At 38.3% G+C, this 20,417-nt stretch overlaps 2 protein-coding genes and 1 pseudogene across 3 annotated transcripts in view; 1 reads left to right on the top strand and 2 right to left on the bottom strand.

Moving 5' to 3' along the window:
- zgc:173742 (DNA topoisomerase I, mitochondrial) overlaps window positions 1-13,449 on the top strand; it is a 67,023-nt gene extending 53,574 nt beyond the window's left edge. For both annotated transcript variants that reach the window (XM_041795312.1, XM_041795313.1), the window contains exons 16-20: window positions 1,077-1,191; window positions 8,610-8,737; window positions 9,354-9,454; window positions 10,941-11,090; window positions 13,095-13,449. In XM_041795312.1, the coding sequence (XP_041651246.1) occupies window positions 1,077-1,191; window positions 8,610-8,737; window positions 9,354-9,454; window positions 10,941-11,090; window positions 13,095-13,197 (597 nt within the window). In that variant the 3' untranslated portion in view covers window positions 13,198-13,449. The remainder of the gene's footprint in view (window positions 1-1,076; window positions 1,192-8,609; window positions 8,738-9,353; window positions 9,455-10,940; window positions 11,091-13,094) is intronic.
- On the bottom strand, window positions 5,270-6,143 carry LOC121515557 (annotated as a pseudogene).
- Window positions 13,450-16,157: 2,708 nt separating the features above from the next.
- hsbp1b (heat shock factor binding protein 1b) lies at window positions 16,158-20,334 on the bottom strand. Its single transcript, XM_041795319.1, has 4 exons — window positions 20,153-20,334; window positions 18,445-18,511; window positions 18,149-18,275; window positions 16,158-16,656 (listed from the first exon to the last, which is right to left on the bottom strand). The coding sequence occupies exons 1-3, from the start codon at window positions 20,195-20,197 to the stop codon at window positions 18,154-18,156; spliced, it is 234 nt and encodes a 77-aa protein (XP_041651253.1). The 5' UTR covers window positions 20,198-20,334; the 3' UTR covers window positions 16,158-16,656; window positions 18,149-18,153.
- Window positions 20,335-20,417: the final 83 nt, after the last annotated feature.

Below are 20,417 nucleotides of genomic sequence, written 5' to 3'. Positions count from 1 at the left end.
CATAAACGTTTGACATTCTGGTATTGTGACAATCATTTGTTGTTTCTTAACAGGAAAAACAATACTGAGATAAATCCATCTATTGAAAGTAAATAAAACCTGCAGTAAAGAGAAAAGTCTGTAATAAAGCCTGAGGAGAAGGTAGAAATGACCCACACTCACATTGGCGCACAAAGAGCACGTGATGCTGGGGGAGTTGGGGGTGTGAGAGCCATCATACTGGCTCCTCAGATTTGCACACAACTTCATTAGCATTGCAGGGGCAGTGGTGGCTAACTCATTAGCAAAGCAAGCACGGCAACAACTGTGTGTGGATGGTTGTGTGTACCTGCGTGCTCTGCAGCTTATGCATGCACAGGTGTGTATACACAAAAGCCTTCGTCTGCCTCTGGATAATGGGCTTCTGCAGTAAGACACATATTCAGTTAAATCTGTGGCCCCAGATGTTGCAGTGCTGACCTTGCCCTGATTAAACCAACCACGTTATTATCACAATCTTCATTACGGTTCTTTTTCCAGAGCTCTGAGCTCATCTCATGAGCAGGCTGATGGAGGTTTATTTTCATGTCTGTGTGCTTTCATCAGTGTTTAGACATTCATGCGTTATCTTTTTCTCCAAGTCCACGTGTTTGCTCTTCATATCAGTGTGTATTCAGGGAGCCTAGTGTTTTTTTTGCTTCCACGCCAGCTCTTACACTGTTAACTCTGTTTCATCCTGTCTCTGCTGTGGTGAGACTGCAGCCATTTGACTGGAGTGAATGGCTTTGCAAGCTCAGACTTCTGGAAGCTTTAACTTCTTCTAATATCTGCAGAAATGTCAGATAGTTCTCTGATCATTTTTAATCTCTCCTCTGTAATGCATGATGATACTGAATGCAGAGATGGTGTTTTATGTGAGTTATTTGTTGTGGTGAAAAACAGATGAGACTGTAGCTGTGTGGTACCACAGTGCTATCTAGTGGTGGAGCTTTAAAGCAACGGCTGTGATGATCTTGAAATAACTGTGTATGTGTTCTGGCCCACACTGATGAGAATGTGCTGCTTTCTGCCTCTCTGCCTCTCATCTCTCATTGCAGACAACCATGCTGAACAAGCACCTGAGCTCTCTAATGCCAGGTCTGACTGCCAAGGTCTTCAGGACGTACAACGCCTCCATCACTTTGCAGCAGCAGCTCAAAGAGCTCACAAACAGTAAGTCAGACACGACTGGTAATATGGACCAAAGATGGTTTCTCTGCATTTCTTACATGATGTATACAGGTGCAATTTCCATATATTCTAGATTAATCTTACAAACAGTGAAATATTTCTAAACTGTACAAAAAAATCTTGATGATTATGGCTTGTAGCACACATATCAAAAATCCACAATCTTAAAGTGTTAGAATATAAAAAAAAATCAATTTAAAATAGTATATTTGATACAGATATGTTGACCTGAAAAATTATGCTCATTTATGCACTCGGCTGACTGGCTCCATGGCACGTTGCATAAAAGGAGTTCCAACCAATTACTGTGGTCCTGCTGGGGTGTTATGAAGCCCAGATTGCTCTAATAGCCTTCATTGAGTCCGGTGTCTCTCATCTTCCTCTTCTTATTTCCCCAAAGATTCTCTATGAGGTTCAGGTCAGACCATTTGGCCAATCAAGCCCAGTAATGCCATGGTCAGCAAACCAGTTTGTGGTAGTTTTGGCTTCACAGTAACCTTGCAAGCAGATGGATTCGCCCTTTCCGTGTTTCTCACTGGCGAATCCATCTTGCCAAGCTCCCATCTGAACCATTTGGGCCCAGTTAGAAAGTGACAGGACCAATCAGCATCGAGGGTCAGTACTTTCAGCCATGGTGGAGTCGTGACATAAGCAAGCAGCAACAAGAGGCCTGTGCAATTATGGTGGAAGTGATTAGCGTGGCTAATGCTAAAGCGCCAGTTTTATCAGAAGTTGACAACATTTCTTCATTAAAAGAAGAACGAAGACATGCAGTGAGTTGTTTTCCTTTCAAAATTGACATAAGTCATGTACTGACATGTCTACAGTTGCCATGGTTCGTGTTATGCAGTTATGGAGTGTACTCCTTTGGTAGGGGCGTAGCTTGGTAACGGCTACGTCACATGTTTTGTTGCTCTGATTGGCCCGTAAAGTTGTGACACACAGAACATTCATCTAGTCACCCTCTGAGTTTTTTTTTTTTTTTCAAAGGCTCTGCCTTTTCCCAAACGCTGTGTATGAGTGGTTTTCCAGATGGATGTGTGAAACAAATCCATCTGGCATGCCGGGTTAGCTTCACTGTGATTAGGTGCTGCTGGAAAAGGGAATCAGAATCTCCATGAAACTCCTCAGTAGATGGAAGCATAAGGTACTCTAAAATCTCCTGGCTGATGGCTGATGGCTGACAGCGTTGACTCTGGAGTTGATAAAGACCAGTGGACCAACAGCAGCAGATGACATGGCTCCCCAAACCATCACTGACTGTGGAAACTGAAAACACAGGACTTCAAGAACCTTGGATTCTGTGCCTCTCTGATCTTCCTTCAGACTCTGGAAACTTAAATGAAAAATGAAATGTAAAACCGACTCATCTGAAAACAGGACTTTGGAACCCCTGAGCAATGATCCTTTTCTTTTTCCTTAGTAAAACATTGGTGATGTCTGTGGTTCAGGAGTGAGTCGTCACTAAGAATATGACAGTTGTATTTCATGTTTTATGGTGGCTCTTGATCTTTTCTTACCATGTTTTTCCCTTCCAGTCAGTGCTCCATGAACATGCTTTGATACAGCACTCAGAGGACAATCGCCCTTCTAGCAGTGACCTTCTGTGGCTTACCCTCCTTGCGAAGGGTGTCATTGATTGTCTTCTGGACATTTGTCATGCCAGCAGTCTTCCCCATGATTGCAGTTGTGTGAACTGAGCCAGAGTGAGAGATCGAAGGCTCAGGAAACGTGCAAATTGGACTTTTCCACAATTATATGAATTCTGAGATAGTGGATTTTTGATTTTCATGAGATGTAAGCTGTAATCATCAAGATATAAATTATGGCTGAACAATTTGGGAAAATAATGTAATTATGATTTTTTTTACCCAATATTGCAATTGTGATTTAATATGTGATATTTCCTAAGTTCCTCATCTCATTTATTTTCCAACAAAAATGAGCAACAATTCATTCTATAGTATAGCAACACAATATTAATTTAGATATAGACAATAGTCAAAAATATCTAATCGTGATGATTTTGACTCATTTTGCAAATCAGATATGAACTGTTATATTAAAGGGAATGATAATTTTAATATAATTCTCATATTTAACAAGGAAAACATACAAATAAGAAGAAAATAGGATTTTTTTGGTACACTTTTCTAAAATATGCCACTAGAATGATTTCATGACATGTAATGCACAACATCTCTGCTGCAAAAAAGTTTCAAACCTTCTGCGTTTTGACAATTGCAGCAGGCCTATTGCGATTTAATCTAATTTGCGATAAATAGCCCAGCCCTAATTCAAACAAAGTCTTCAGATGTTTCACTTGTATGGCCTTTATCTTGAAGACATGGAAATTTAACTCTCTGAAGTAAATCACAGGTAAAAAATGAAATTTTACTTGATATTCTTTTTTTTTTTAGATGCACCCGTACCAAATTATACAGAAAAAGAGAAGAAGCACTGTGGGGTCTTTGTGGTTAAACATACAGGTGATCTTTAGGTTTGCTTTGCTCAGTTCATCTGGTGAAGGGGAAGGGCTTTAGATCCAAAAATGTATTGTTAAAAAATTTTAAAAATGTCAACTTTACTTCAACAAGCAAACCAAGGCACACTATAGGATTTTTAAAGAGCTGGAGTGTTATGACTTACTTGCATCTTCATCGGGGTCTATGTCAGGATTTCAAAACTGTTTTTTTCTAATAACAGAAATACTCAAAAACTAAAGATACAATATGTAGAAAATACACTAAAATATCGATGTTGACCATTTCTATGTTGTATATTTTTGTTACTGAGGTCTTACAGTATCTCAAATATTTCTCAGCATTTTCAAAAGCAGAGAAATCTTAAGTGAAACCCAGCACTGCTCAGCGTTGCCTTCCTCTGCAGCCTGCTTTTAAGTTCTTCTCCTTTTGTTTTGGTTGAGAGCCCTGGTGGTGGAATTTTATTTGCTGTGCATTTAAATGGAATTAGCAAAATAAAAGTTCTGTATGGAGACTTAACATTTCGAATAGATTATCTTGTGATTAAGAAGCATAGCAATGGGAATTGTTATTTCTGTAAGCATTGTTCTCTCACCTGAGCTACATCAATAGAAGCCATGTTGTTTTTATGCTGTATCTCATTTTGAACAGTATTGATGTATCTTCATAATTTAGTGTTACACAGCCCCACCACTGTGCTTAGCAGCTTTTAACATTACATAAAAAGCTTTTTTAAGCACTGGCTCATGTTTGTTAAGCTAGACAGGTATCAGTAGCTCTAATGCTGAAGCATTTTGTCAGTCTGGCTTTTATCACAGTCTTATTACCTGGCTGCCTGTGTGACAGCCTCCCATGATAAAACTGCCACACTTTTGACATTTGTTATTTTTAGCCTGTGTGATCCTAAGATGCCCTGACATCAGCCAGCTTCTCCAGCCATGGCAGGAGCACATTATCACCATAACCAGAGCTGTGTGTCTCTGCCAGGCTCTTATCAGGGTCTCATTGGCTTCCTCTGCTACACTTCCTCATGCAGAGATAGACGTGTCACTCTCTTCTCTTTTCTGGACTGACAGAGAGCCATTTGACATGTTGACAGTGGCTGTAGGGCTCCAGAAAAATGAATGAATTAAAGTTACTTGGATTCAAATGAAATGAAGGGGTAGTAACATGTAAAGGATTGTTTGTTGTTGCCTTTTAAACTAACTCAAGGGATTCAACATGATATTGTTATTGGTAGATGATAACTTAAAGAATAACTAAATCCAAAGACCACTTTTTTCCACTGAAATCTCTGTGCATGGGTATTCAGTAGTGCTGCTGATCAACTTAGGTCCAAATATTGATATGCCAGAGCAATTAATTTCAGTTCTACATTTTGTGTTTGAAATATCCATAGCTATGGCCCTCTACAGGTTATAATGCAGATATTGCAACATAATTTTTCTTATGGTTCATCTGGTGGCAAATTATGTGATTTCAGCTCATAACAGAGTTTAACAATGACCGCACACCTTTCTGCATCTCTGGGTTCAGGAGTAAGATTACTCCTTTCAAATCCTCTCATGAAAAACAGCTTAGTGTTTCGAATACATGGGCCAGATGTGGACATCGAACAGGCCGAGTGGATCTGGCACCGTGTAGTTCCTAGAGCAGTGTTTCCCAACCATTTTTACTTGGGCCCCCCCCCTACATGTACCTAAGAAAAGTGGAGGCCCCCCTGGAGAAGAAAGAGTGAGAAACTGTTGCAAAAATTTAATATAGATTTTAATTGTTTCACTGATAAAACCCTAAAAAGGCCTATGAATGCTTTTATTATCAATAGACCTTTGTATGAACTACTTAATAATTGCTTTATCATGGTTTTAGTCAATATTTGCAAATCTAATTTTGGCAGTCTCAGAGCAGACAAAGCCTCATGCCCCCCCTAAGATCTGTGGTGATCCCTCTGGGGGGTCCTGGACCCCAGGTTGGGAACCAATGTCCTAGAGCACTGCCTCTTTTTGCATTCTTCATATGGGATGAAATAAAGTAACGTTGGTTCAGCACATCAATCAAAGGTTCGTAGGTGTAAAGCAGAAAGCCTTCCACAATAAGGATGTGAGTCTCCTTAGTGTCAGACTTTGGGACGATCTCAGTGTCCAGGGTGTTATTAACACCATGAGATTTCTCAAACTTCACCGGGTTATCCAACCATGCATGGATCGTACTCATCATGGCGTCCATGTCAAGAGCATTGATGACATCGTACTGCTTAAAGCCATCTTCACCAACTTCAATCTGATTGTGGGGCTTGAAGAAGTCATCCTGATGGACCACACAACAGTTGGGCAGGTTTTTGATCAGCCTGTTGGTGAGGGTGGTTTTCCCTCCATTGGTTACGCCGCCGATGCTTAGTTTAGCCAGATGACCAGCTCTATGAAGAGTACTGGTTGTGCCAAACTTCTTCATATGAGAATCATGGAGGCCACTGTGCTCTTGGGAACCTTCAGAGCAGCAGATTTTTTTTTGTCGCCTTCCCTAGATCTGTGCCTGTCAACAATCCTATCTCTGAGCTCTGCAGGCAGCTCATTTGACCTCATTTTTGGTTTTTACTCTGATATCATTGTCAGCTGTGAAGCTTTCTTTAGAGAGGTGTGAGCCTTCCTAAATCATGTTCAATATGTTTAATTTAGCACAGGTGGACTCCAGTCAATGTGTAGATGCATCTCAGCAAAGATTGAGAGAAATGGGAGGAACCGGAGCTAAATTTACTGTGTTTTTGCAAAGGATCTGAATACTTATGTCAATTTGATATCATTTCATTTTTTTTATTTTCAATACATTTGCAAATTTTCTAAAATTCTATTTTGAGGTACTGAGTGTAGATTAATGAGAGAAAAAGGGAATTTAATGTATTGCAGCATCAGGCTACAAAAATATTGAAAACAGTGAAGAAGGTCTGATTATATCCTGAATGCACTGCCTTCAAGAGGCAGAAGAGGCTCAGAGTAATCTACATGTAACCCAAAGAAATGCTTCATTACAAATATATTTGTAAAAAACAAAACAAAACATGATTTATGGTTAAATCAAATATTTTTCTTGTTTTTTTCTGTTTGCAAAAAGTCATTGGAGGAGGAACAAGTAGGTGCTGCATAGTAAAGAAGTTTTATCCACAAATCTGGTTTTTGGAACACTGACATTTTTGAAAAATATAAATCATGATTTTTTTGTTCTCATGAATTTAACTGCTGTCAACCCTACAAGTAAAATCTACTGTCAGAAAATCTGATTTTATCTTCGTTTTGGTAAGCCTGTAAAAAAAGATACACATTTATACAGTTTTAATGTGGAACCAGTGTTCTAAAACTAAAAGAAAAGCATCCTGCTGACTTTTTAGAGTTATTCTGGATCTTTTTTTCTAGAAATTAGAATTAATTATGCTTATGGTCCGAGTGTTCTAACATTTTTGTCTGACACTGATGCAGTGGAAAAAATGACATGCAATTAAAGCCAAATACAGAAAAAATCTTAGCGTCTCGTTTGCTTCACATAGACATCAACATTGGTTTTAGTCTGTTTCTTGATCAAGTCGAGCCTTTCACACCCTAAGTGTTAATGTAAACAATACTCTTCCATTTTAGCTATGCACATTTCACTTTTAAAGGCAAGTTAACTTTAATCCCAAAAGATAAATATAATTTACTTAAGTTAGATATTATTGATCAAGCAGTTGACAGCACAGGAAAGACTCTGTTTTATTTACAATAATAATATAAAAGAGTGTGCATCTGTGTTACCTTACACGCCAGATGGATTTGTTTTATACATCCATCTGGAAAACCTTCAATATACAGCGTTTGGGAAAGGGCAAAGCCTTTAAAAAAAAACTTGGAGGTTGATTGGGTGAACGTTCTGTCAGTCACATTTTTATGGGCCAATCAGAGCAACAAAACACGCAACGTCGTCGCCCCTACTGAGGTGTGCGTGCGCCGTTACCACGGAATAAACTCCGTATAGAACTGCCTAACGCGAACCAATGCGACTATGGACATGTCAGTACACGACTTTTGTCGTTTTTGAAAAGAAAACAACTCACTGCTGTTCTATGTTCTTCTTTTAACATAGAAATGTCATCAAGTTCTGATAAAACTGTCACTTTAGCAGCATTCATGCTAATGTCTTCCACAATTATAGCATGGGCCTCTTGTTGCTGCTTGGTTACGTCACGACTCTGCTGTACCCAAAAGTACTCACCCTCGTCGCTGATTGGTCCTGTCACGTTCTAACAGGGCCCAAATGGTTCTGACGGGAGCTTTGCAACATGGATTCGCCAGTGACAAACACAGAAATGGGCGAATCCATCTGCTTTGCGAGGTTACATCTGTTAGTTTTGACTAAAATGAGTTAGGGGATAATGTATAAAAACCACTACTGTGCATCCTTAGTTTTTCTGATGACTATATCCAAATAAAAAAAAACAAGCTTAGTCAAAAAGCAGTTGCATGGAGTGCTGCATGGGTTTTGATAAGTTTAAAAAATGCTTGAGAAATATGTGTCTCTCCAATGGTCTTCAGTGTGGGGATCCAACTTAAAATTTTGAGGAGATCTGAGGCACTCAGAAGGATTGTTGATAAGAAGCCTTTATTTCATGCCCTGATGAAGGCCTGTTTGACTGAAACATGTTGGGATGTTTTTATGATTTTGTAGCCCTCATGAAATAAAGGCTTTTTATCAACAATCCCTCTGAGTGCCTCAGCTCTCCAAAAAACAAGCTTATTTGAATTTTCATGATGTAATGAAAGAGTTGTAACACGTCAGTTATTGGCATTATTTTTACTATGTTTAATTTGCTGTGCTTCATTCTGATCGGATATGCATCCTTGGCAGGATTTTCCTGTTTAAATACAATCATTTTTCTTTCTCCCTCCACAGAGTCTGACAACTTGGCTGAGAAAATCCTGTCCTACAACAGAGCCAACAGAGCAGTTGCTATTCTCTGTAACCACCAGCGGGCGCCGCCAAAGACCTTTGATCAGTCGATGGCTAACCTTCAGGCCAAGGTGAGAACAGCTGGACTTTCATCATCACAATTACATTTCCTTTATATGAATAAAGGGGAACATGTTCATGATTTATTATAAAAGTTTCCTGAATGAAAGCTCAGGCAGGCATTTGTGCAATCTGGGTTACAGCCTCTTCTTTTCTTATATACCTTCAGTCTTTAAATTCAGATATTACTTATTTCTTAATTGAGTTCATATATTGATGCAGTTTGAAACTGACACAGTTACTGCTATCTAAATTAATTTTAATGATTATTTATTATGAATGATTGTGGCAAATTGTGAAGGATTCTTTTTTATATTTTAATGCGTGAGGTGTGGAGGTTGAACTAACATTGACTGCTCAATCTGATATTTGGATACATTTGTAATTTATGTAATATCTCCTTTTTAACATATTTCAATGTTTTATATTTGCTTAGTTTAATGTCTTTAGTGATCTCAGTGTTTAAAAGTATTGTTTTTAACTCTGTAAAAGTACTTTGAATTGCTGTGAATATGAATAGTTCTATGAATTAAGTTGCCTTGTTTTGCCTTACCTTACTTAACCTTTCCAGTGCAGTCAGTGATATTTTAAAGAAAAACCTGCTGTGTCCTTGTTTGCTTCCCCAAGATTGAAGCCCGAAAAGAACAGCTGGCCCTGGCAAAGACGGAGCTGAAACAGGCCAAGAAGGAGGCCAAGACAAAAGGCAGCTCAGACCAGAAGCTGCAGACGTAAGTGTTAAAGAAGTCCAAGAAGAACCAGCACGCTGGTGGGGTACAACAATGAAAAATGATTGATGAGGAGGTAGGGTGAGGAGTTCAGACATCTAGAGGGAGCTAGGAGTAGAGCTGCTGCTCCTTCACACTGAAAGGAGCTAGCTCAGGTGGTTCTGGCAGCTGATCAGGATGCCTTCAGGTCGCTTCCCTGTGGAGGTCTTCTGGGCACATCCAACTGTGAGGAGACCTTGGGGTTGACCCAGAGCTGCCTGGAGGGATTTTATATCCCTTCTGTCCTGGGAATGTGAAGGAGTTGGAAAACATTGCTGGGTAGAAGGATGCTTTGACTGACTCTGTTAGCCTGCTGCCTCTGCAGCCTGACCACAGATAAGTGCAGGAAAAGGAAGGATGGAGAATTTAAACACGCAGTGTCTGTTCATCACAACCCATAGCTGCACATGTAGAGAAGAGAAAGATGCCATGCAGGTTTCAGTGGCTCCAAACTCACACAGTTCTGCAGAGGTGAGGGTGTAAAGCTAATGGAAACACTGGAGCTTAAAGGTGTTTTCATGATTGTTGTGGTGTTAATTTCCTTTTAACTTTCAGAGCTTTCCAGCTGTTATTGTTGAACTAATAGCCTGGCTGTGTTTTTGCTTGTGTATAAAAATCAGTATGATATGTGCCCTTTATTATTTACAGGCTGAACTTTCATCACAGTAAAGATGAAAAAATGTAAATTAATTCCAGAAAGAATATTCAACTGAGTGGGGGATTGATAAACAAACCAACAAATCACTAATTTGATCTTGCATTTGGAAGACGATATGCCAGCCTTCTGCACAACTGGCACACATACAAGTACTACTCTGATTTTCTTAATTTTTGTATCTTGTCGCTGCTCCTTATTTTGATCCGCACATTATTTCATCACTAAATACACAGGAGCCTTTTGTGGAGATCTGCCCTTATTTGTGAAAATATGCAGAAACAACAGGCTCATAAAAAAGCAGCCTTTAATTTAGGTTGTCTTTTAGGAGTTTAACAGTAGACCTGTGTTTTTGTACTCTGTTAGCTGTTACAGTGCATTAACACAATCACGTGAACTAATGCCTTCCTGTGTCTATTTACTTTGATTCATAGTTAGAGAGTTTTGCCATATATGTGCCCGAGAAAAAATTATGTAGTAACCACGGTACCCTTCATCCTGTTGGACATCATAGGATATTTTCCCATGTATTTGTGACAACAAAAGTATAGATCTATGAGGTTTGTATTCCAGCCAGGACTCTGTAAACCACCGTTTCTTCTAGAAGTGTAGTTTTTCTGCAGGTCAGGTTTGTTCTGTTGTTTTTTGCCATATCATTTTTCTTAAAAATGTCCTTTTCTGTCAAACATTCAACCACTGAAGTAATTCACGAAGCCAGATTTGATTAAAAAAAAGGCATTCTTATGTTGCACTATGGTCTGACTATTCTGTTCCTGTACTTTTATTTTGTCCAAGGGTGGTGGAGCGAAAGAAGGCAGCAGTGAAGCGCTGTGAGGATCAGCTGCTGAAGCTGGAGGTTCAGGCAACTGACAGAGAAGAAAACAAACAGATCGCATTGGGTACCTCCAAACTGAACTACCTGGACCCACGCATCAGTGTGGCCTGGTAAGACAGACATTACACTGGTGCTCTGTTATCTACAGAAGTTTGTTGCAGTCACATAAGAAAGTAAAGTTTCACTGTTTTTCTTCATGAATGAAATCTTATGTCTGAATTACAAGTTATTTTTCTGTTAGAATTAAGGCTGTGAAGATTATTCACATTAATCACAGTGATTAAAGACCCAAAATAAGTGCACTACTTTTTTAAATTTTACGGTTAATTGCATGAGTAATTGTCCCTTTCAGCACACTTTTGCTAAGCCATGTCAGAGTCTCTCTGCAGCCACAATGATGCAAAATAAGTCCACCACTGCTCCTTAGTGTCTCATTTAACTTTACATGTCTGATGTAGTCGCCTGCAGCTCTGCTTATCAAGTTGTTCTAGAACGTTGCAAGCAAATAAATATGTTTTAGAAAGGGAAACAGAAATTCAAAAAAATCAAAACTAGCTTGAAAGACTGCAAAAGCCAATTTTGTTGGCTAAAGTCATGCTATGAATTTTGGAAATTATTGCATCTGCTGTTTTGTATTTTTTCACACAGAAACTTCAGACCATAAACACTCCTGTCTCCTCCAGTGGCTACACATCATGCTGTAATCCATAGCTGATGGTGGAGACAGGAGAGTTAATGGGCTGAAGTAAAAACAAAAAAAAATGATTTAATCATTTTCAAGAAGCAGATAATTATGAAAAAAAGGAAATATTATTGGGAAAAGACTCCAGTTTTTCCAGCTGTGCACATAAGCAAGACGCACAGCACTTCATGAGATAATCTATGAGAAATTTAAGAATGGAGGAGATAAACTTGTCCATGGAAAATAAATTGTTCTCAGCAGATTTCTTCATTATAACAAGACATTTTTGTGTTTGTATGTGCTGCCTGATGCTCACTTGATATGATATAAATGTTAAGCTTCATCAGGATGAGTAAAACATGGAAAAACAGTGAATGTTCCGTACTGTCAGTCAGTTGATTGCACAGTAATTTCAGGAATAATCATTTTAAAATGAGTGACTGTGAGAGTCGTTGCAGTGGAAATCGTCTCCTCTGGTCGCAGCGGGGTGAACTGGTCAGCACCACTGAGCGGACCATGCAAGTAGTTACAGGTTTTAACATGTCACATGTTGAATTTTTGGTCTGAACTGGGCTTAAGGTCCAAACTTGTGATTGATCAGTTTAGATCCACTGATTTTTGTTACTTCTAGACACAAGCATCACCCAGTATCTCCCAGCTGGATTAAACAGAATAGTCTGCATACTTCAATAAGCTACATGAGAGCTTCGTCTGGGGTTTTGAAGTTTTTAATTCAGCAGTATATTGTCTTGTGTAAATGCAGTACACTTATGTACTTGCCAACCATAATGCCATGGTGAAAAAGAAGTATACAGACAGTAAGTGGTTTCCACAAGGACCAACTTCACCTCGGGTCTGTGCACATATAAGACTATTGGGTTCAAACTTTTAGAGCACATTGGGATGCAGCTCCCTTTTATTTCAGTAATTCACCACAGAGTTATATTAAATATCTAGCTCAGTGGTTCTGAAAATCTTTACCAGCTTATGACCCATACTTCTGAAGACATGGGGAACAAATAATCAAAGTTTTTTATTTTTACAGAAATTAGAAAATTAAAGCAGTCTTTAGATCATAAGATGTGCTTTGCATTATAATCAGTGAGACAAGAAAGGAATAGTTAATTCATCCTCAGAATTCAAATAAGACAGCTCCTGTTAGATATGACCTTCATTCTAATCGTGGCCTTATAATGACTAAAATAACTAAAGTTAAGTATTAGTATTTTTGCTTGTTAAATAACTTTGTCTAGTTTATTTTTAATTTTATTTCAGTTGCATTTTTATTTGTGGTGTGTTAAGTTTTTCTGCCCAGATACTTCTTGTCTTTAAAGAAAATATTTTCAGATCTCTTAGGATGTAAATTTGTATCAAACTGAATATTTGTTCTGCAGCGTATTCTAAACAATGTCTTTTTCTGTCGTTTATTCAGGTGTAAGAACATGGACGTACCTATAGAGAAAATCTACAACAAGACACAAAGGGACAAGTTTGCCTGGGCCATCGACATGACGGAATCAGACTTTGAATTCTAACGTTAAACTTGTAGACGTCTTGTTCGCTGGCTGAAATGCAGTTAAGGAACCAGTCACCTTATAACACTTATAAATTTTATGTGTTTTATGTTTATAGGTGTGTTTCTTAGATCAACCGTATCAAACACCACATGTGAGCACATTTGTTTACTGCTGTTTGATACTTTGTAGCACTTGAATTTGAGTCACTTTTGGTGTTTTTTTTGTTCTGTTTTTGCATTCTCTTGAATAAAGGTTCCTATGGAGAACTGACAAATGTGTGCTAAGCAGTGTTTAGGATGCTGTTGGTACAGCAGTAATGTAACTTGTTGCTGTTGCTACCTTCAGTGAGAAGATTACCGGTCCTACTCAAATAATTATCTCGTTACTTGCTGTACTTTAAGTTCTTTATCCATCTGCTCAATAGGAGGCCAGAAAATCCAAACTAAATGTCCCTCTTCAAGCACGCTTACTCAGTTCTTATTTGGCTTTCCTCAATAATGTTTGCTCAATCCATGGAGGACGACAACAAAAAGGCAGAGCAGTTTAAATCAAGACCTCTTCTGGGGTTTGGAGATGGTTACGTTTGCTGAGTCCAGAAACGAGTCTATGCTTCTGAACTTGAAATCAAATCTTTCCAAGCAAGGATAGTGTCTCCCTTTTTTTATATATATATCAAAGAGCATAAATGAGATATTTTTCATCATGTAATGTCTAACATTATCTGTTTGAACAACTGTACACCTAAGATGATAAAAGTAATCAGTCATTACAGCAGTGAATATTTCAGGAATGTTATGGTACTTTTTCAAAAAGTGACGACTAATAAACTCACCAATCATTTTATAAGGTTCAACTGTTCATTGATATATCAAATATCTAATCAGCCAATCACATGACAGCAACCAACGCACTTAGGCATGTTGATGTGCCCTTTTCCTTAAAGCACCCTTACATGCCTTTAATCAATATAACTCTGAAAATGGGTCAACACACCTTTTTTCAAGTCAAATTGCTTTTGTATAAATTGGGAATGGACAATATCAGCATATTAGCTCAAAAATTTAAGTATACGTACAGTCAGATTTCAAAACTTCTGCCGATGTTAGTATATCTATTGGAAATATCAACCGTATGTGCAAAAAAGTTAGTTTTAGCTGGAACAACAGACCATTATCAGCTGAAGTATTCTCCTTGTTCATCCTCATTCTTTAAACTTTTAAAGGTCACATATTTTACCCTTTCAAGACAAGTTTATATTGGTCTCAGAGGTCCCCAAAACATGCCTGTAAAGTTTGTTTCTAAAAAACACTCCAGTATTGGATTTTTGTATGACTAAAAACCCCTCTGTTTCAGCCCTGCTCAGAACAAGCTGATCCGGTGTCTATATCTTTAAATGTTACTGAGCTGTTTGACTTCGCACTTATCAGGAAATGGAAGTGGCTCTACTGATGAGGAGAGGAGGGTGGACCTTTCTTCCAAGCAGGGAGGGCCAACAGAACCTGGGGGGCGGGTCTAACTCCCCACAAGACATCATGAAGGGAAAATCTGAGAGCGGCTTGTTTCAGCGCACATTTTCTAACAGGTGGAGAAAGAGACGGGGGGGTTGGGGCGTAGATTTTTCTAATTCTTGGGATTGTAGACAGGCCAGGGGCACATTTTTTGCTAGAGAAGCTTGGAAAAGTGTATTTTGCATATGTGACCTTTAAGTGTGTTTTAAGTACTGAATTTTTAGGTCTGACTCACATGTATACATCAGTATCAGTTAAAATGAATGCATAAACATCCAATATTGTGCGTACCTTGTTTAAACTATTAATTTTGTAGTTCATATGACCAAATCTTATTTTGACAACCTCTTTGCTGACCTACTGAGGGGTCCCAGACCCTAGGTCTGGAAACTAATGGTCAAGACAATGTGCTGAAGCTCAAACCCAGCATCAGAATGATTAAGAAAGTTGATTTAAGTGACTTATGAACGTGCCAGATTGTTTGCGTCACAGGATGGTCTGAGTTTTTCCATATGTTGCTGATCTGCTGGGATTTTCAAACATAACCATCTCTGGAGTTTATAGAGAGCAGAAAATATCCAGTGAGTGGAAATACTCTGCCAAAATGCCTTGTTGATGGCAGAGGAGAATGACAAGAGTGGTTTGAGTTGATAGAAAGGCAACTGCAAGTCAGCCGTTACATCTGAGGTATGTAAAAAAGCAACTTTGAATGCTCATGTCAAAACCACCAAACAGCAGTAGACCATGCCGGGTCACTTCTGTCTGCCAGGAAGAGGAAACTGAAGCTACAGTTCACACAGGCTCACAAACATTAGTCAGTAGAAGATTGGAAAAATGTTGCCTGGACTGGCGAGTCTTGATTTCTGTCAAACAACCAGAAAGCCTACCAGACAACCAACAACCATGGCACATTCAAAGTCTCTTAAAGTCCCTTTCTCCTTCACTCTGATGCCCACTTTGGACTTATGGAGACTGTTTTGTCCATGTCTACGTGTCTAATTGCATAGCTTGCTGCCATGTGACTGATTAGATATTTGCCTTGAGGAAAGCTGAGCAGGGGCTCCTGATGAATGATCGGTGAATATATGCAATGCACAACACTTGTAACTTTTGGGAAATGTGCTTCTTTTTAGGATTATTAAAAAGTAGTGCTAATTCAGTACACTTACAGTAAAGTAAGAATGAAGAACATGTCAGTGATGATTAAAGAAGAAAGATTACAAATTACACAGTTTAGATGAACCTTGAGTGTAATTCTATAAATGCCATTCCAATTCATTTAAAACAATAAAGGCCAGTAAAACATGCAACACTGAAACGTTCCAGATAAATTTCATGGTAAAATACAACTCTGGTTAGGAAAAATAAATTCAGAAAAACACTGTGAGCACCTCAGAGTTAATTATATTTCTAAAAATTCACTGAGCACCTGGCCAGATATTTATAATGCAATATACATGACAAACAGCATTGTATTAAATAAGTTTATTAGAAGAAAATCCGATCTGGAATGCATCCCATTGGTGGAAGTAGCAGTACTGTTTGTGAAAAACTGCAAGCTTCATGTTTGCTTTGCCCGTTTCCTGTGTCTGAAGGGATGGAAGTTGCAGGTTGTACTTTTCAGCACAGACTAAGGCAAAACTGTCCGATCAGCCATCATCTCCTGGGATTTAATTTACTATGATCGATGATGGCGGCCAAATAACCCGCAGGTCAACGCACAAAATCCATAAACTGCATTCCTGCACACGAGCGTTTTTTAGTTCTGAAGGGCATGTCACACTACTCTAGCTTACAAACAAGGTTAAACTTTTCAAGTCATTACATAACTGTAACCGTTTATCACAATATTCAATATATAAAAAAGCATTTCACACTACGACACACCAAATCAATAGAATTCAGTTTCACAAAGGAAAAGTCTCCTGCTTCTGAAAGTAGAACCGACTTCAAACTGGAGTTTAGGATCCTGCAGGGACAGAAAAAGCAAAAAAAGCCCTTTTTAAGCCAGCTGATCAAAAAACAATAAAGATGTCATATTTTTAATGTTTTAAAACTGAACATTTATAAAACAATCACATTCATTCTAGTCATCTGCAGAACTGAAATGTGCTTTAAAAAAATAGACTACAAATCTGAAGTCATATTTTAACTAAAAGCTGCAGAGAGCTCATTGTCCAAACCAAACAAATTTGGGCAGTTTTGACAGCGTGTAGGTGTTCTTTCTTAAATTTTTGATATTTAAAAGCAAGGCAGTTCCCAATGTTTGGTGCCTAGGACTTCTATTTTTGTTATTGCATTATCAAAACATGTATTCTTATCATCAACTCTAAACCATACAGTCTTACAGTTTTTTTGTATTGGCATGATAGGGTTAAACCTCCTTTTTATTGATATGGTAAGCTTAAACCTTTCCTTTAGACTTTAATCATCAAATTACTTATGAAATACTGTGAGATAAGTCACTCATTCCCCAGAATCATTACTTTCCACACACACGCTGAAGGTTACTGTAAAAAAAAATCTGAATTTATTCACATACTATTTTTAATTAAACATTTATGCATATTTCAGTGGTTTTCTACAGGATTTTATCAGACTATAGTGGGGGGACTCTGAACTGTCTGGATGGTCTGGGCTCAAACTCCTCTGGGAAAAAAAATGTGTTCAGTTTAAAGTTAAATACTTCAATCTTGTGCACACTGAGAGCAAAATTTAGAGGCTAAATCTATAAAAACGATTCCCTTTAAGCAATTTTGAGCTCTTGTAATTATTACACCAGCAGTCTATTTTATTCCAACTTGATTGGCTGATTCTAAATTCATATTTTCCTCCTGGTCTGACCCGCCTATTCTGAGCTTCTTTCTTCCAAAAAATGTAGCTAATCTTCGCTGGATGTTCAGGCTTATGTCCATTATAGAAAGCTGACCCCTCTCTCTTGCACATTTCCTCCCTCTGGCACACACCCAATGGTAACAATATCCAGACTGGTAATTATATTTGAACAGCCCAAATGAGAATCATCTTTTGTGTGGGAAATAATTTGACTAAAATGACCTGCAATTAACAATTTCTGATTCCAATGTTTCCCTCCTGTTGACATTTTGAGGATTTTTTATGCAAGACTTTAAAGAGGCTGAACGAGTCACACATGAGAGGTGCGGGGTGAGTATCATGGTCCATCTGTGCCGTGTTTGCTAGCATTGTGCAATTCAGAGCGATTTCACACGATTAAACACGATTTCATTTTACACACATACGTAATGACTCTAGTATTGGAGGAACACCTGGTCTCAGACACAACTTAACTTTATATACAATAATTCGAACAGGGAAAGAAAAAAGCCCAATATATATGATGTATTAAAAAAGTCATAAATTGTTAAAGGAACATTAGTCATCCATCTTCTGGCAACTAGGAGTCAGACTCTGTGGGTATCCTTATGTTTCTACCTTCTTACCTTCATTATGAGCCTTGTCCTTCTTTAGCCTTTTCTGGTGGTGCCTCGATCTCTTCGACACCAGCCTGGGTCATCAGGTCAGCAATGTTTTTCTCCAAATCATCGATGCGTGTGCTCATCTCATCGAGTAGAGAAGCAGTTAAGGTGACAACTGTCATTAGAATGGACTGAATATATTGTGTGTTGATTGTGTAAGGCAGCTGGATGGTGGGTAAGAGATGGAAATACAAGAAATCACTATTGAGGTAACTCTAAATTCATCCAATGGAGATGTTACAACAGGAATGTAAGGATATTCCTCCCAATGATCTGGTCTGACATGGTCTGGAACTTGTCCTGCATCTGTTGCAGCAGTGTCTGGACCTGTGGAGTGATCAACACCAAAAATAAACATCAATCATCTACAGATGGAAGTTGGATGAATAGAGAATTTGAATAATACCATGTTGGTGAACTCTTCACTGTAAACACTGAAAAACATCAGCACTCCCACACCATGAACTCACTCACCGTGCCCTCCATCTATGAAGGATTCACAAAAAAGTTACTAGTTTCCTTGGTGACGATGAGATAGCTCGGTATCCATGGGAGATATTACTTTGTTTCACTGTGACATGTGTGTGCATATCAACAAACACACTATGAATCATACTATCCTGGATTCAGTTATTATCTGTCCATCTGTTGCAGTGTAAAGCTCTGTGGCAGTGGTTTCAATGGGGGATATTATTCCCTCACCTTTATAAAACTCAGTAATGCATGAATACTTTGAACCAATTCAATCAGCAGAACTGTTGAATAATATAAACACGAAACTCTCATAATGATGCACTATCAATAATTTAACTTATTTAAAAGACACTGATGACAACACTGATATACCTTTACATGCAGAGTGGGGACACATCATGGGTTTTGAATGCCCAACAATTCAGCACTTACAATTAAGTCTTGTTTCATTCTCTCTTACAAAAACTAAACTTACATTTTATCAGAGTTTATATTGTTGAAGATCTTTAATTAGCTACCCCTAGTCTTGTCATCTTCATCATCTTATTATTGCATGATGCTTTGGCAATATTTTCACTGTTAAATTCACAGCAATAAAGCCACACTTTGTATACACTTACAGTGTTCCTCCTGAGAAAAAATATCCATTGATATCGATATTTTAGATTATATCGATGATTAGGTTTGATCTTGATTGAAAATTTAATGTATATTAATTTTTTCATTATTTATGTATGAAGCCGTTTTTAGCTTCTTACACCCTGAGTGTAACAATTTGTCTTGACCGTTTGAGGTAGGGATGCACAATCATGGATTCCAAAATCCACCATCGTGCATCCCTATTATTTTATTATAGTTATTACGTGATGGTTTAGCTTTTTTTTTCCTTTATTACCTTCATGAAAACAAATCTTATTGTCCTTAAAAAAAACACTATTTGACATTAAGAGAGAAGGAAATTCAAAGTAAAGAGGGATACGCTTCCTTCATTAAAACCCATTTACATTCGTTAAGGAGGATAACCATGCTTATCTCCATGGTGACTCTGTTTATACTGTTTTCACAATGAAGTCCTGTGAATCAAACTCAACCTCATTTAAAATGACAAAATTATAGCAAACAAGCATTTAAGGAAAAGTAAGAACAAGCGTCTAAAACAACGTTTTCATTCAGTGTTACTTCTGTATTTGTAACGATTTGCGTTGTATTGATGTGGTGATGTCATTCACGGAGACCCACTGTACATTATATAACGTCATGAATATAAACAAAAGCCACGATGTTGAAGCTCGACTACCCGTTTGAAAGTAACCTGCACAAAATATATTGCCTATTTCAAACAAAATGTATCACTAAATACCACAAAAATATTGTATTACAGCTTATATTTGCTTGGTAGCTAGCTTAGCATGGTTAGCATTCCTGTATATGCCGCTAGCAAGGCTAACCGTAGCTAAAGCTAAGGCTAGCTTAGCTACCGCGATCACGACTCACCACATTAGTGAGGTCCTGCACTGACTTGGGATCCGTCTCAGCCATGATGTTCGTTGAGAGATTATCAGTGGCTCGACTAAATTTGAATTACGGACCGGTTTTTCGGCTGTCAGGTTTGTAACTGTTCGAAAAAGATAGCAGTCTCTTGCACCACCCACCGCACGGTCAGCTGTTCCACCACACGGAAAATCTCGCGAGAGTTGCGCCTCAGTGCATTGTAAGTGTGGAACATTGAGTTTTGAATGGGGGGCATTAATTTTGCAGT

Source organism: Cheilinus undulatus, linkage group 9 (genome assembly GCF_018320785.1).
Source record: "Cheilinus undulatus linkage group 9, ASM1832078v1, whole genome shotgun sequence".
Taxonomy (NCBI): domain Eukaryota; kingdom Metazoa; phylum Chordata; class Actinopteri; order Labriformes; family Labridae; genus Cheilinus; species Cheilinus undulatus.
This window is presented reverse-complemented; position numbering and strand designations above follow the sequence as displayed.

Coding starts and splice junctions, on each gene's coding strand:
- hsbp1b (XM_041795319.1), bottom strand. CDS start 20,197: ATGGCTGAGACGGATCCCAAGTCAGTGCAGGACCTCACTAATGTG. Junction 18,512..20,152: donor TGCAGGACCTCACTAATGTG/GTGAGTCGTGAT, acceptor ATCACTCCACAG/GTCCAGACACTGCTGCAACA. Junction 18,276..18,444: donor AGACCAGATCATTGGGAGGA/ATATCCTTACAT, acceptor CTGCTTCTCTAC/TCGATGAGATGAGCACACGC.